Source organism: Quercus lobata, chromosome 7, assembly GCF_001633185.2.
Source record: "Quercus lobata isolate SW786 chromosome 7, ValleyOak3.0 Primary Assembly, whole genome shotgun sequence".
NCBI lineage: Eukaryota > Viridiplantae > Streptophyta > Magnoliopsida > Fagales > Fagaceae > Quercus > Quercus lobata.
In genome coordinates, this window is record NC_044910.1 from 5,820,706 (window position 1) to 5,834,175 (window position 13,470).

General features: G+C 32.1%; 1 protein-coding gene across 1 annotated transcript; it reads right to left on the reverse strand.

Moving 5' to 3' along the window:
- Positions 1-1,318: 1,318 nt before the first annotated feature.
- LOC115952194 (probable calcium-binding protein CML36) lies at positions 1,319-2,226 on the reverse strand. Its single transcript, XM_031069271.1, has one exon. It carries the CDS (start codon positions 2,050-2,052, stop codon positions 1,381-1,383), a length of 672 nt encoding a protein of 223 aa, XP_030925131.1. The 5' UTR covers positions 2,053-2,226; the 3' UTR covers positions 1,319-1,380.
- Positions 2,227-13,470: the final 11,244 nt, after the last annotated feature.

Here is a 13,470-nt window from a genome sequence, read left to right on the forward strand (position 1 = left end):
ATCCCTATCCCAGATTTGCTTCTTCCGCCAAATCTCATATCTACCTAGAACTCAATCCCAATCCCAAGTCTACTTTTACCTACCCAATAGTCCAGTACTCAATTTAGATCGGCTACTTCAGCCGAATCAACCACAATCAAATTTCAAAACCATTAAATTTTTCAAGGATTCCAACCCATCAAAACCTGAGATATAAAAATCCAAATATCAAGTAAATCATGTCTAAATGACTAATCCTGATTTAAATCTCACCTCTAAAGTTTGATCCAAAACCTAATGATTTTGGCTGCCTTAATCCAATTGAAATTTTGAACAAGTTGTTCCAAATCTCTCTATTTCTCTCTCAAGTGATGGTTGCCCAGTGGCAACCGACTACCGTGCCGATGTAGACTGTCGCCGACCTTGCCAAAAAGTTGAAAGTTGATCCACATAATGGCGATTCAAGTTTTCAAATCACTAACCTTTGATGGCTTAGCTCTAAAAGACCCCTATACCCGATCAAACCGGGCAATGAATAGTTTTAGTGACAAGTTATTATTAGTTGGTAAAAAAAAAATGACATTAATAATGGGCCTAAAAGAGATCAATAGAAATATAATCATACGTCGTAAAAAATATTGCATAAAATGTAGCATTAACTCAACCTAAAACTGGTTCGGTGCAAATAAGGCACCCTTTGCATCTTTGAGAGTTGAAGTAAATTGTCACCATAAATGAATTATTTCAAATTGATTTTTTTATATAAATAATAATTTTATAAATCATAATTAGCTCAATAGGATCGGATTCTATATAACACAAAATATTCTCACATAAAAATACATGTATTTGTAGTAAGCACACACAAATACATACATACATAACGCATTTACACCTTAAAAAATGTAAAGACAGAAGTAGTGAAATTTCTAAGCACTGATCCACAAATTGATCAAGACAATTCTTCCTCATATATATACGTGAAAAATGGAACACCCACAGCCCACAGGCCGCAATTTCTCGAACTTATGATTCGTTTAGATGGAAGAGAAAACCGAAAGAATAAAGTAAATTTAGCCCAAAATTAACTTATTTTTAGGCAATTCTACACTTCTCTCTCACCTTTTCTCCTCCATCCAAACACAATCCTAAAATTGGACCATTTCTTTCTCCTGATCCATATTAGGATCTTCTTCAAGATCTCAAGTTTGTTTGCACTTGATCTCAACCTTAGAAAAACAATACAACCATATCTGATTATGATTATCCGATAAATGACGATATTTCCTAATAAGTCCCAACCAAAAAAAAAATAAAACAGCAAAAAAATCAAAAGGACTTTTTTTTTTTTCCAACATCAAGAGCCACATCATCAACAAGATCAACCGTTAAATTTATTATTCATCTCTGCAGCTCCATCATACGCGAGAAGTCCTCGAAGCACACGAACCCATCTCCGTTCTTATCAACGCCGTCAATCATTCTCCGGCAATCCTCTAACGTGCAACGCTCGTCACCAATCGTTTGAAAGACCGATAACAGTTCCTCTGCCGTTATTTTTCCGTCGTGATCCGTGTCGAAGAAATCGAAAGTCTCGCGGAGCTCCGTGTCGCCAGCGGGCCCGCACTCGGATCCGACACGGGTCAGCAACGCGTCGACGCTGATGCAGCCGTGTCCCTCGCCGTCCACGTCGCTCAACATCATGGTCACCTCTTCTTGACTCAAGGGCTCGGCCCCGAGTCGACTCAGAAGAGCCTCGAGTTCTTTTCGGGAAACCATGCCGTCGTTGTCTCGGTCCATGAGCTTAAACGCCTGAACGAGTTCCAACTGCTTTTCGGCCGAAATCTCGCCCCAGTCGCCCGATACTTGGGGTAAAACGCTTTTGGGTGTCCCGATATTTGCGAATTCGGTCCCGGAACCGGGCTTTTTAAGTGACGCGGACGAGTCGGAACTCGAGGAAGACGAGGTGGAGGATCCGAATGAAAGTGGGTCATGGCGGGACAAGTCGGGGCGGTTCTTTTTGGACCCAAAAAGGCGTTTCGGGCTGAGCTTGAGGGATTTGGGGAGCTTCATAATGAGAAGGATTGGAAGAGAGAGGAAGTGGAGAGAGAAAGAAAGGAAGAAGAAGAAGAAATGGGGTTTGGATGGAAAGAGGGAGGAAGGTAGAGGGGTTAAATGGGAGTGTGCTAGCAGTAGCCATTGCAACTTCCACGAAGCTTCCTCAAAGTATAAGCATATAAATGTAATTTATAGCCCCTCTCTCTCTCTCTCTCTCTCTCTCTCTCATATCTTTCGATAATATTTAATATATTTTTAATGGAATTATAATATTATATTCTAATAATATTCTATTCTATAATATTGAATTATTTTTATTGTGTTGTCTCTTATTTTGGAAAGGACGTGTAAGTTGTAACCATCAGTGGTGTGGTGATGGTATTTGATTTGTGACCATGGTGGGTAACATAATAGTTACACATTATTTATTTCCTAAGAAAACAATAGTGTTTGTTTGAGCATGATATTTGTACAGTATTTATTAAAATATATAATTTTTGGTAATTATTATGTTAAATGCGTGACAAAAAGTGGAAAGTTAGTATATTACATAAAAAGCTAAAAGTTGGATTATTTGCAAAAAAATTTAGACAAAAAGAAAAAAATCTTTTAGCAAATAAGCAATTGCCAAATATACGATCCATTTGATTGAATGGATAAAGTTGACTCATTTTGGTAAATGATGTGTGAGTCATAACCATCGATGTGGTAAGAACAATTCAAACTTTTACTAGTCTTTATTTGAGCTTGTCATTGACATTATTATTTTTTTTATTTAAAATTTATCACTAATAATCTGCCACATCAAAAATTGTGAAATTATTTGTCAAAAAATTTTTTTTTTATGTGTCCAGAGTTTCTCATGTGATGATGTTATTTGTGGTTATAGTAGTTATCATAATAGCCACTTATTTATTTGCTTATTTGCTGAGAAACTTATAGAGTCAACAGATAAAGTTTTGGTTGTCGAATAAGGGGTTTTAATTCGAATCTCATGCACACTAAAATTCAATTGATGTCTTAACTTGATGATAAAAATAATAATTATTATGGAGTAAAGACTATAGATTAAAAAATTATTATATGTGTTAATAGTCTTGAAGGATGTTTAGTTAATAAGAGGTCTCATGTTTCATCCATCACACTATAAATTTAGGGGGTTTTAGAGTGCCTTATTTCGGAGGGAGTGAAATAATTTGGCCAAAGACTAGACACTACTTTCTTTAATAAATAAATAAAAAGCTGTATCTATCCAAAAAAAAATACTTGAGGGATTTATATGGGTCTATTGGGTGCGTGCTCCAAACAAAAGATTTGCAAGTTTTCCGCTTGATAGATTAATTGAGTCGTAATCAGGTCTCTACTCTACTTCGAGTTCATTGGTTTTTGGTTGGAAATTATATCATGTATAATACATTGAACTTGACCCATAATCAGAATTTAAAAATAGTTTCTAATCGTAAAATAATTTTTTGTCAAGTGTTTATTTTAATTTTCTTAAGTTTGGCGCTAAGTGACCCATTTATAACACTTAGGAATAAAATAAATATGATCGTCTCATTTATCTGCATAAGAATTTCTTATCACCATTACTATTAAATATTTCTGTATATAAAAATGATTTACAACCTAGTTTGTATTTAAATAAGGGAGATTCAAATTTCATGATTTAAAATCAATTATCAATTCTAATTTGGTAAAATAGAATTTTAAAGATGGAGCTACTAAGGGATAGAATTGTAAATGACGTGAGATTATTCATAACCTTTAATTACTCAAAACTAAATCTTAACCAAACATTTTCTATTCAAGGAAAATGGAGAAGGTTTTGATCTTTTCAAATGCTGTGAAGTAATAACCATGAGACGGACGAACGTCACACCATCATTCCAAGAATTCGAATTCAGACCCTACTCTAGATCAAGATCGTAACCATAGGCCCACGCCTCTTGGTGGTATCATAAACAACAATATATATTTAATGAGATAGAGAGAAAGAGCACTTATCAGTGATCACATATTACTTTTAAGATATAGCCCTTTTTTAAAATTTGATTTTATTGTTTAAAAATTTATTATAGAAATTGTTCGATCAAATAGTAAATATACTTTTACTTTTCACCACAATCCTTATAATAATTTCTTTAAAGAGAAAAAAATTCCTTGTAATATTAGTGACAAGTTCTCACAACAAAATCTGACAATATTTTCACGAGTGAGATGTTAAATTTTCACAGGTAAAAAGAATTAAAAAAATTATTGTGAAAATATATTTTTTATCCATCAATAACAACTTACCACCTAAGATTTATTATGAAAATATTGTGAACGAGTATTATTTAAAAAATATATATATTATACTAAAATTCATTCCAATAAAAAATAAAAATATTATGAAAATATTATAAAATTTGGTCGTATCCATACGCTTCCTCCGAGTGATGGAACAAGATAAGTAAGTTTTGTTTTGATTTAACGTGTGAAACGTGGATGCGATTTTACGGAGGGATGAACTCTTTTTGTGACTGCCACTTTGGTTGGTTTTGTGTTTGGGTTTCTTCATTGATTGGGTAGTAATATGGAAAGGGACCAGCAGAAAGACTCCAGTGAGTTGGAATTATTATTATTGTGAAAGTTCAATAAAGGTGCTTTATTGCTAAAGGTGTTCATCTTTATGGCACTCACCTCACCTAGTATTCTCTTTCGGAGGGGAAATTCTTGGGTGTTCTGATTAAAGAGTAATAGTGTAAATTATTGATGCAGTAAATTCTTACCGATTTTTATTTGGATTCATCACTAATATCATATTTTTACTTATCAATAATCATTCATCACATTAGTTATTTATAAAATTATTTGTGAATTTAACATTTTTCTTGGTTTAAGTTCGCAATTTGAGTATATAAAAGAAAAGTGGCATGCTGCCTGTTAGTGCTTCTCAATTTATTTATTTTATTTTTTGATGAAAGAAAAATGGAGTGCTCACAAGCGTGGTCATTACTTCTACGGTCAAAATGGGCATTTGTCCATTTCGCCAAAACTTTCTAACAAAATGGCCCTTATCTAAAACTATTTAGAAAAATGCCTCTGTTTTGAAATTCTATTTTCTAAAAATCGAGCTTCAATTTAAAACTCGATTTTTGGACAATCGAGTTATAGTGAATTGAAACTTTAAAAAATAAAAAAAAAATTGTGAAACTATATTCCAGTGGAACTCGAGTTCCATAAAAATAAAAATAAAAAATAAAAAATAATTTCCTATGTTCAATTTCGCTATAACTCAATTGCTCAAAAATCGAGTTTCAAAACAGTGGTATATCCTTAAACAGTTTCAGACATGGGGTATTTTGCTAGAAAGTTTACGAGAAATGGGTAAAATCCCATTTTGGCCTTACTTCTACTCATGTAAACCTATCATGCATGGCATGGGACTGCCCAAGGAGTAATAGGACTTATCAGTACTCAAATCTAAGAACCTATAATTCCAGACTCACAAGTATGATAAGTCACAAAGTACTTTCAACCACTAACCCGTTTGGTAAGAGATTTTTAGTAACGTTGTTTAAATATTATGGAAATACGTGTATAAATTAAAAAGTATTGTGAAAATACGTGTTGTGATGTTTAAAAAATATTGCCAATCACCCCGGAACCACGCTGGTAAACACCCTCTAACCTACGCTGGTAGTGCTTTTCAAGTTATGTGGTTCATTGTTGAATAGACCAGTAAATAGATTCTAAAGATTGGTTTATCTTGGATTCTCCACCGAATTGGGAGGATTGGATCCCCTAACTAATGGGGAGATTAGTTGAACTTCTTTTTGATTGGTAGAAATAAGATTTCTTTTGACTGGTACCTGTTCAATCGGCTACTAGTCTACTACTTAGAAAATAGTAGGTGCAATGCAATCCTTTTCTTAGTTTTGTTTTACATTTCCGACAATATGTATGGGATTAGCAAATTTGGCTTCCGTTCTCTTACCATCTTCACTTTTTATAAAACAAATAAAAATACATTTTTTTTTTTTACATAAATAAAAATACATTTTAATTGGTCTAAACATTAGAAGTTGGAGTAGATACCATGAATCCATATCATGAACATCGTTTAGTACAATGTATAGAAAGTTGGACTAACTCAATATTTCGAGGGAGTTTGACATCCATATTTTACCTAAAAATGTAGGACCATATTCTTTTGTGCAATAATTTTGTCACAATTCTAATAAGGTGAGTGATAGAGAAAAAATAGTGGAGTTTATATAATAGTGATAGACAGTCAATTATAATCTGCCACATAAATTTTTTTCTTTAATCTGTTGCCACATAAGATAATTGTGGAAAATTGAATGGTGCTAGAATTATTTTATTTTATGGTAGCTTATTTATTATAAAGTGTGACGAAAAGCACTAAATTAATTTACTTTTTTACAAAATAGTTTATTTCGTAAAAGGGGAGACAAAAAGTAGATTTACATAAAAATGTGAAATGAATTAGTGTGTTTGGAAATTGTTGAAAAAAGTTTCTTTCTGCTTTTTTTCTCATCTTTGTTTGCAAATAATTTAACTTTTAGTTTCTTTTTTAACAAAGAACTAGTTTTTAATTTTTTTGTAACATGTTTAACATAAAGTTAAAAAAACTGCTATATTTTGATAAACACTATGAAAATAAGCTACCGAGTACTGAACACCTAGTTTTCACTATGCAAATAACAAATTTTCAAAGGGACACCTAATCTTCTACTTTACACACTTGCTAAGTTGTTTATTAAGGTAAACTTTTACAGTGAATGTTCCATGTAATGGTAGAAAAAAGTAGTAATGATAAGAGCATTCATAGCAGTGGAGCTAAATTTTTAGCAATTTAGCTCCATCAAAAGTTACTTTATCTATTTTACCTACACAAATACTGCAGCAGTGGATCTATTTTAGCTTTCAACACAATAAAATAATATATTCATCACAATAAAATAATATTTCTACTACAATAAAATAATAATATTTCTACTCCAATAAAATAATATATCACCACCACCACCACCACATAGCACAAACATCCTCCACCAACACCACCACCACCACCACCACCACTAGCAGCAGTCCACAGCAAAGAAAAAAAAAAAAAACCCAAATCCTCAATCCAGACCAAACAAAATCACCAACCAGAGACAAACCCAGCACAAATCGGAGACGAGAGCTTGATGAGTGAGAGAGATAAGAGCTTGCGACAGCGTGGGCTGGGCTGGGACAGCGACGGACGGTGTGGGCTAGGCTGGGATGGCGACGACGTGGAGAGCTTGATGAGTGAGAGAGATGAGAGCTTGCGACGGCGTGGGTTGGGCTGGGCTGGGACGGCGACGGATGGCGTGGGCTAGGCTGGGCTGAGACGGTGACGGACGGCGTGGGCTGGGGCTGGGACGGCGACGGTGATGAGTGCTTGATGGAGTGAGAGAGATGAGAGCTTGCGACGGCGTGGGCTGGGTTGGGCTGGGCTAGGCTGGGACGGCGACGAACGGCGTGGGCTAGGGCTGGGACGGTGACGGTGATGAGTGCTTGATGGAGTGAGAGAGATGAGTGAGGGAGATGAGTGTTTGATGAGGGAGATGTGTGCTCTGATGTACGGTGAAGAAATGGAATAAAAGAATGAAAAAAATAAGTTGAGTTTTATAATTTTAATCGGTAGTGGGATTAAATTTTTTTTTTTCTTAGATGAGTGCTACAGTACACATCTATAGATAGATGTGCACTATAGCAAATAAGCTAAATTTTATGGATTTGGCTCCACTGCTGCAAGCCCTTTTTGCTATATTGGTGGAGCTAAAATAGCATTATAGCTTTTTAGCTCCACTGCTGCAAATGCTCTAAGATGGGCTTATTTAGGTGAGTGAGGTGATCAACTCATTTTTCCCCTTGAGTATTAAGAATTTGATCAAAAATAAAATGAACATGTGACGCAAAATTAGAGAACAATTAGAAAAATTAGTGTTTATTTGAGAACAATTTATCTAGCTTTTTGGTTTTTGCTGAAACTTGAAAGCATTGTTAAATAAAATAAGTTGATTGTATTTTTTCTGAAAGTACCGTAGAAAAAAGTATAGTGGAATTCACAAGAAGCTAACCATAAAATGGGACTTGCAATAAGCAACTGTGGCTGACCTTTTTTTTATTTATTTAATAAAAAACATTAGGTGGAACTGGGACTCGCAAACAGAAACTATGGTTGTTTAAGGAATAAGCTAATTGAAACAAAAAATAAGTTGCTTTTTTTGTATTTGACTTACCTTCAGTACTTTTTAAACTAAAATTTCCTTTTGTTTTAATGAGAAACTGTCACATCACTTACTAACTAAATAAAATATGGAGATTAAAACCTATAACCACTTGCCAATGTATATTTAAAACAACTAGAGATATCTAGTTAACAAAATACTGGAGGTAAGCCAAAACATTTTTTTTTGGGACCCATAAATAGTTCATAAACTATGCAAAATTCTAGCTGAAAATTTGTTCCCAAACACACATTAACTAATTTGGATTAGATTGTACTTTTAACGTTAATATGATTGACATTGTTCACTTGATTATGTAGGTTTAATATATTTACTCATTTATTGAATATGATTTTTCACTTCATTTCAAGAGTAAATAAACTCAGCTACCACACTTTTATTTCAAAACTAAACCTAGCTACCACATTGATTCTTATTTAGTTTAAAAGTATTGTAACTCCTAACTATTACAAAACTTCATCGAAGTTTCCTAGCAATTTTTTTATTTTTCAAGACTTCGTTTTATTGGATAAATTTGTCTTATAGCTTATGGAGTAAACATTAGAATTCTTGATGGATGAGTGCCTCTTAATGAAGTCCTAAAAACCTCTTGGCTATGACGGTAATCTGTCATTTTCGTTGAAAAAATTGCATAAAATTAGCTTAATCAGATATTACTCTAAAAGGCATGCCTCTTTTATGTCGTGAAGAGATGTTGCATTTGAGGTAAGGAAAATTAAAAAAAGACTATATGCATGTCACGATGTCTTTGACGAAGATCAAAGAGGCTCGAACCCTCCAACACGTAATATTTTGCACATAAAAATCAACCTCAAAGAGTCATATATAATATGGTTATTATTTTAAGTAATTAATAATGGTAGTTGTATAATGTCCCTTATTTGTCTTCTGCAGAATTTCCTTTCCCTTTCGTGGCTTGTTTATATATATTATATTAAATTTTGTGACTTTCACTATGTTCAATTATTTTTAAATTCAAATAAAAAAAATTAATAAATATTTTGAAAAATATGATGATTATGTTAAAACCTAATTACGGGATCTACCTTTAAGTCATTTTTTTAATAAAAAAATACTATAATAAATACTTAAATAGGTTGAGGATGTATCAATCATCACAATACTACTAAAGCATGATTTTAGCAGCTCATTTACAAACTGAGAAACCAATGTCAGAGTGACCTAAATAGAAAATAAGTGACATGCACTCCTATTGGTCGTTATATTTCATTTATATGTTTTCTAACCCTCACATTTAATTTGTTCCCTACAATCTCTTACAAAAGATTGAAAATAATAATTTAGAGTAAAAAGGGGTGTGCAGTGTACATGGGTTGATATAAGAGAGACAAAGATGTGAAAATGTTTTAAAACATGAGAAAGATAAATATTTATGAATATTTATTTATTTTAAATCTTAGAGGGACGATGAATAATTATAATTCATTTAAAAATTATTGATGAAGTGATAGAATTTATGTAGATGTCAAATGATTAATTTCATTAGGTTTTAACGGAAAATTTTTTTAAACAATTTTGATTTGTCATTATTTTTATGTTCAAAGTGTTAAATATTAAAATCAAAAGTTTAAGACTAAATTGATATCTGCATCAAGATTCATTTGGAACATTTCTAAAGAAAAATTCGAGTATTTATGACAAACATTTTTCAATCCAAAAACCCTTAATCCTTTACAAACTCTGCCCTCTTCTTCTTATTTAACCAAAATGACTAGGAATTATGTTTACACAATCTCCTCTATCCTCTTCTTCTTACTTAAAAAGTAAAAAGGAACCGGAAAAAAAAAAAAAAAAACCTGAGTGTGCTTAGAATATTTGCCAGTGGCATTATACTTTCTATTTTACATCTTGATATTTGCTTCGGATATGGTCTATTTATTTATTTTCCGTAGGATTTGGTAAATCTGACATGCACATGATGAATAATTTCAATAGTGAGGAAAAGAAGGTTGGTTTGTTGACTATTAATCATTGGCAGATATTCTAGGTAGCACCACAGGCACAGGGAAACAGAGCAGATGGATGCATTATCAAGTTGCATCAATCTTCTGTTATAAAAAAAAAAATTAAAAAAAAGTTGCATCAGTCTTTGTGCATTGCATTTGGCACTTTGGTTATTAAAATATTTTGTTTATGAATGTCAGTCTTTTTTTTTTTTTTTTTCCCTCTCCCTTGTTCAATTTCTTACCTATTAAAAAAAAAAAAATCAAGTTTTGTAAATTGTACCTCAATAGAGTTGATATTTTTAATAGAGACTGAAATTGAAAATTTTTTATTGAAAGTTTAGAAAAAAAAAGTTTAAAGTTAATTGAATGGTACAATAGAACCCGCGAATAGTACTAAAAAGAAGTTAAAAAGTCAAATAAGCAACCAACAGGGGCTTGGCTTAGCTGGGTATGGTTCGTTCGCTCTGCCTAACACGCTTAGGTTTGATTCCCGCTACCAGCAAGAGTCCGTTGGTGGGCATCACATCCCTATGCGTGTGTGCTCTGCCCGGGGGTTTAATATAACCATAAACACCTCCATTTTTCTTTTCTAAAAAAAAAAAGTCAAAAAAATAAGCACATCTCAAACGGAGTCTTAATAAAATCTTTCCATTTCATTGTACTAACAAATCATAAAATTAAATAACTTAGGGTGTGTTTGGATACCGCTTATTTTGCTGAAACTGAAAAATTATTGCTGAAAGTACTGTAAATAAAAGTAAAAGTTAGTTGAAATAGTATAGTGGGACTTATAAATAGTGTCAAAAAGTGCAATTGGGCCCATGAATAGTAACAAAAATAAGCTGAATAGTGAAATAATTTTCATTTTTCATTCTAACCCAAACGCACACTAAGAGTCCGTTTGGATTGAACTTATTGTTGCTGAAACTGAAAACTGAAAACACTGTAACAAAATAATTTTTAAATATGTGAAAAGTACTGTAGAATCCATTTTTAATATTTTTAATGCGTGAACAGTACTGCTACAGTATATGAACAGTACTGCTACAGTGTATGAACAGTACTACTACAGTGTATGAACAGTAATTTTTGTCTCTGCACAGTAAATTCACTGTTCATGTGCTATAAAAAAAAAAAAAAATAAAAAAAAAGGGACGAAAACGTGAAATGAAAACGTGAACGTTGGTTTCAGCTGAAACCAAATGCTCACTAAGTGTCCATTTGGGACAAGCTAAACATTTCAACTTATTTGCAATTTTAGCTTATTTTTGCTACTATTTATAAGTCTTATTGCACTTTTTGATACTATTCATGGGTCCAGTATACTAGTTGCATGAACTTTGTGATAATCTTTCACGTTGATAGATTTATTTTTTTATGGAGACGTTTATTGTTCAAAATCTTTCTATCTCATTGTACTATTTAGTCATAATCTTTTTTTTTTTTTTTTTAACACCTAAAAGCTTTTCAACAATTGCATAGATCCTTCCTATGGGCCAACCAAGTCCTTTTTCCTTTTTGACCTTGTTGTATAGACTTTGTGATGGTTTTTCACATTGATAAATCTATGTTTTAATGAAAGTGTTTATGGTTCAAAAATTTTCATCTCATTATACTATCAAATCATATAAATAAATAGATAAATAAATATATAAGACCCACCTAAAGAAGCTTTTCAACAATTGAATAGATCCTTTCAATAGGCCAGCTTTATCATTTTTAACTTTGTTTTTTTATTTTTACCTTGTTGCATATACTTTATGATGATTTTCCACGCTAATATATCCATTTTTTAATAAAAATATCTGTGGTTAAAATCTTTTCACCCCATTGCACTATTGAACCATAAAAATAAATAATAATAAAAACTTGCCTAAAGAGAGAGTTTCAACTCTCAAAAAAAAAAAAAAAAATTGCCTAAAGAAGATTTTCAACAAGTGCATAGATCCTTCCAACAGGCCAACTTCGTCTTTCTACCTTTGTTTTTTATTTTGTAGTTTTTTTTCCCCCACCTAGTAAAATAGATCCATGCGTTAAAACTTAGAAAGGAGATGTTTATGGTTTAAATCTTTCCACCCTATTAAATTGTACTATCGAAACACAAAAATAAATAATAAAAAAACCACCCAAAAAAAACTTTTGAACAATTTCATAGATCCTTTTAATGGGCCAACTTCATTTTTTATATGGATAAAATTTAGTTATAAAATTGATTGTAGTCTAAGGTTACAATATTACTCAAAAGAATAAACATTAGTACATATTTTGAAAATCTAACCGTTGAATTGCATGTTCATTATGTTCTTAATATACATATCAAATTTTGTGTCAATCGGATATTATTTACCATATGATCTATAAGCTTATTTTTTATGTATAATTTTAAATTATAGAAACTTGCAATTTAAATAATTTATTAATGACATAGCTATTGATATTTAATTTTCTAGAAATTTTGCAAGTATGGTGGATATAAGAAGAAGATGCAGTCCAATGGTGGATTTGTCAAAATTCACCTATAATAAAAAGATATTGACCAATATTACAGTCCTAAATTACAACCAATTTTATAGTTAAACTTTATCATTTTCATATTATGTATTTTTACCCTTTTTGATCTTGTTGCATAGACTTTGTGAAGATATTTTGATCTTCTACGCCGATAGAACCTAGAAGGATAGAAATGAATGAATTTGTAGACCCCACGAAACCGTGTGAAGCTAAGCATATTCTTTAATCTAGGATTATAGATTTATTCTTCACTATTCTCTTTTAGTTTGCTTATGGGAAAATTATTCTCATTGAAAGTCTCATAAGTCACAATGCCGTATAAACTTGATCCAACTCTTTAAAGTCTAGCCTCCTTTTCCATAGCTTAATTTTAGTCCACAGTTTCTGCCAAAGCAACTACACCCTTCACACCTAATGATCCAATAATCTTCCTTTAACAATTAGTACATTAATTAAACTTTCAACTCACTTATTGTTTGTGTTTAATACTTTAACATAGTCTAAGTATTCATGAAAAATAAAAAAAATCAGTCATCTTTTGGTAATGATTGGAGGAAGTCATGCGTAAGTTATGAAACCTGTTCATGTCCCAAGCTCGAGGCCTCAGATTCCATCTTCGATTCATGCCTCTTTTTTTTTTTTTTTTTGATCACAGGATGCATGCC

What these genes read in the sequence shown, in the direction of transcription:
- LOC115952194 (XM_031069271.1), bottom strand. Translation starts at nt 2,052, where the DNA reads ATGAAGCTCCCCAAATCCCTCAAGCTCAGCCCGAAACGCCTTTTTGGG.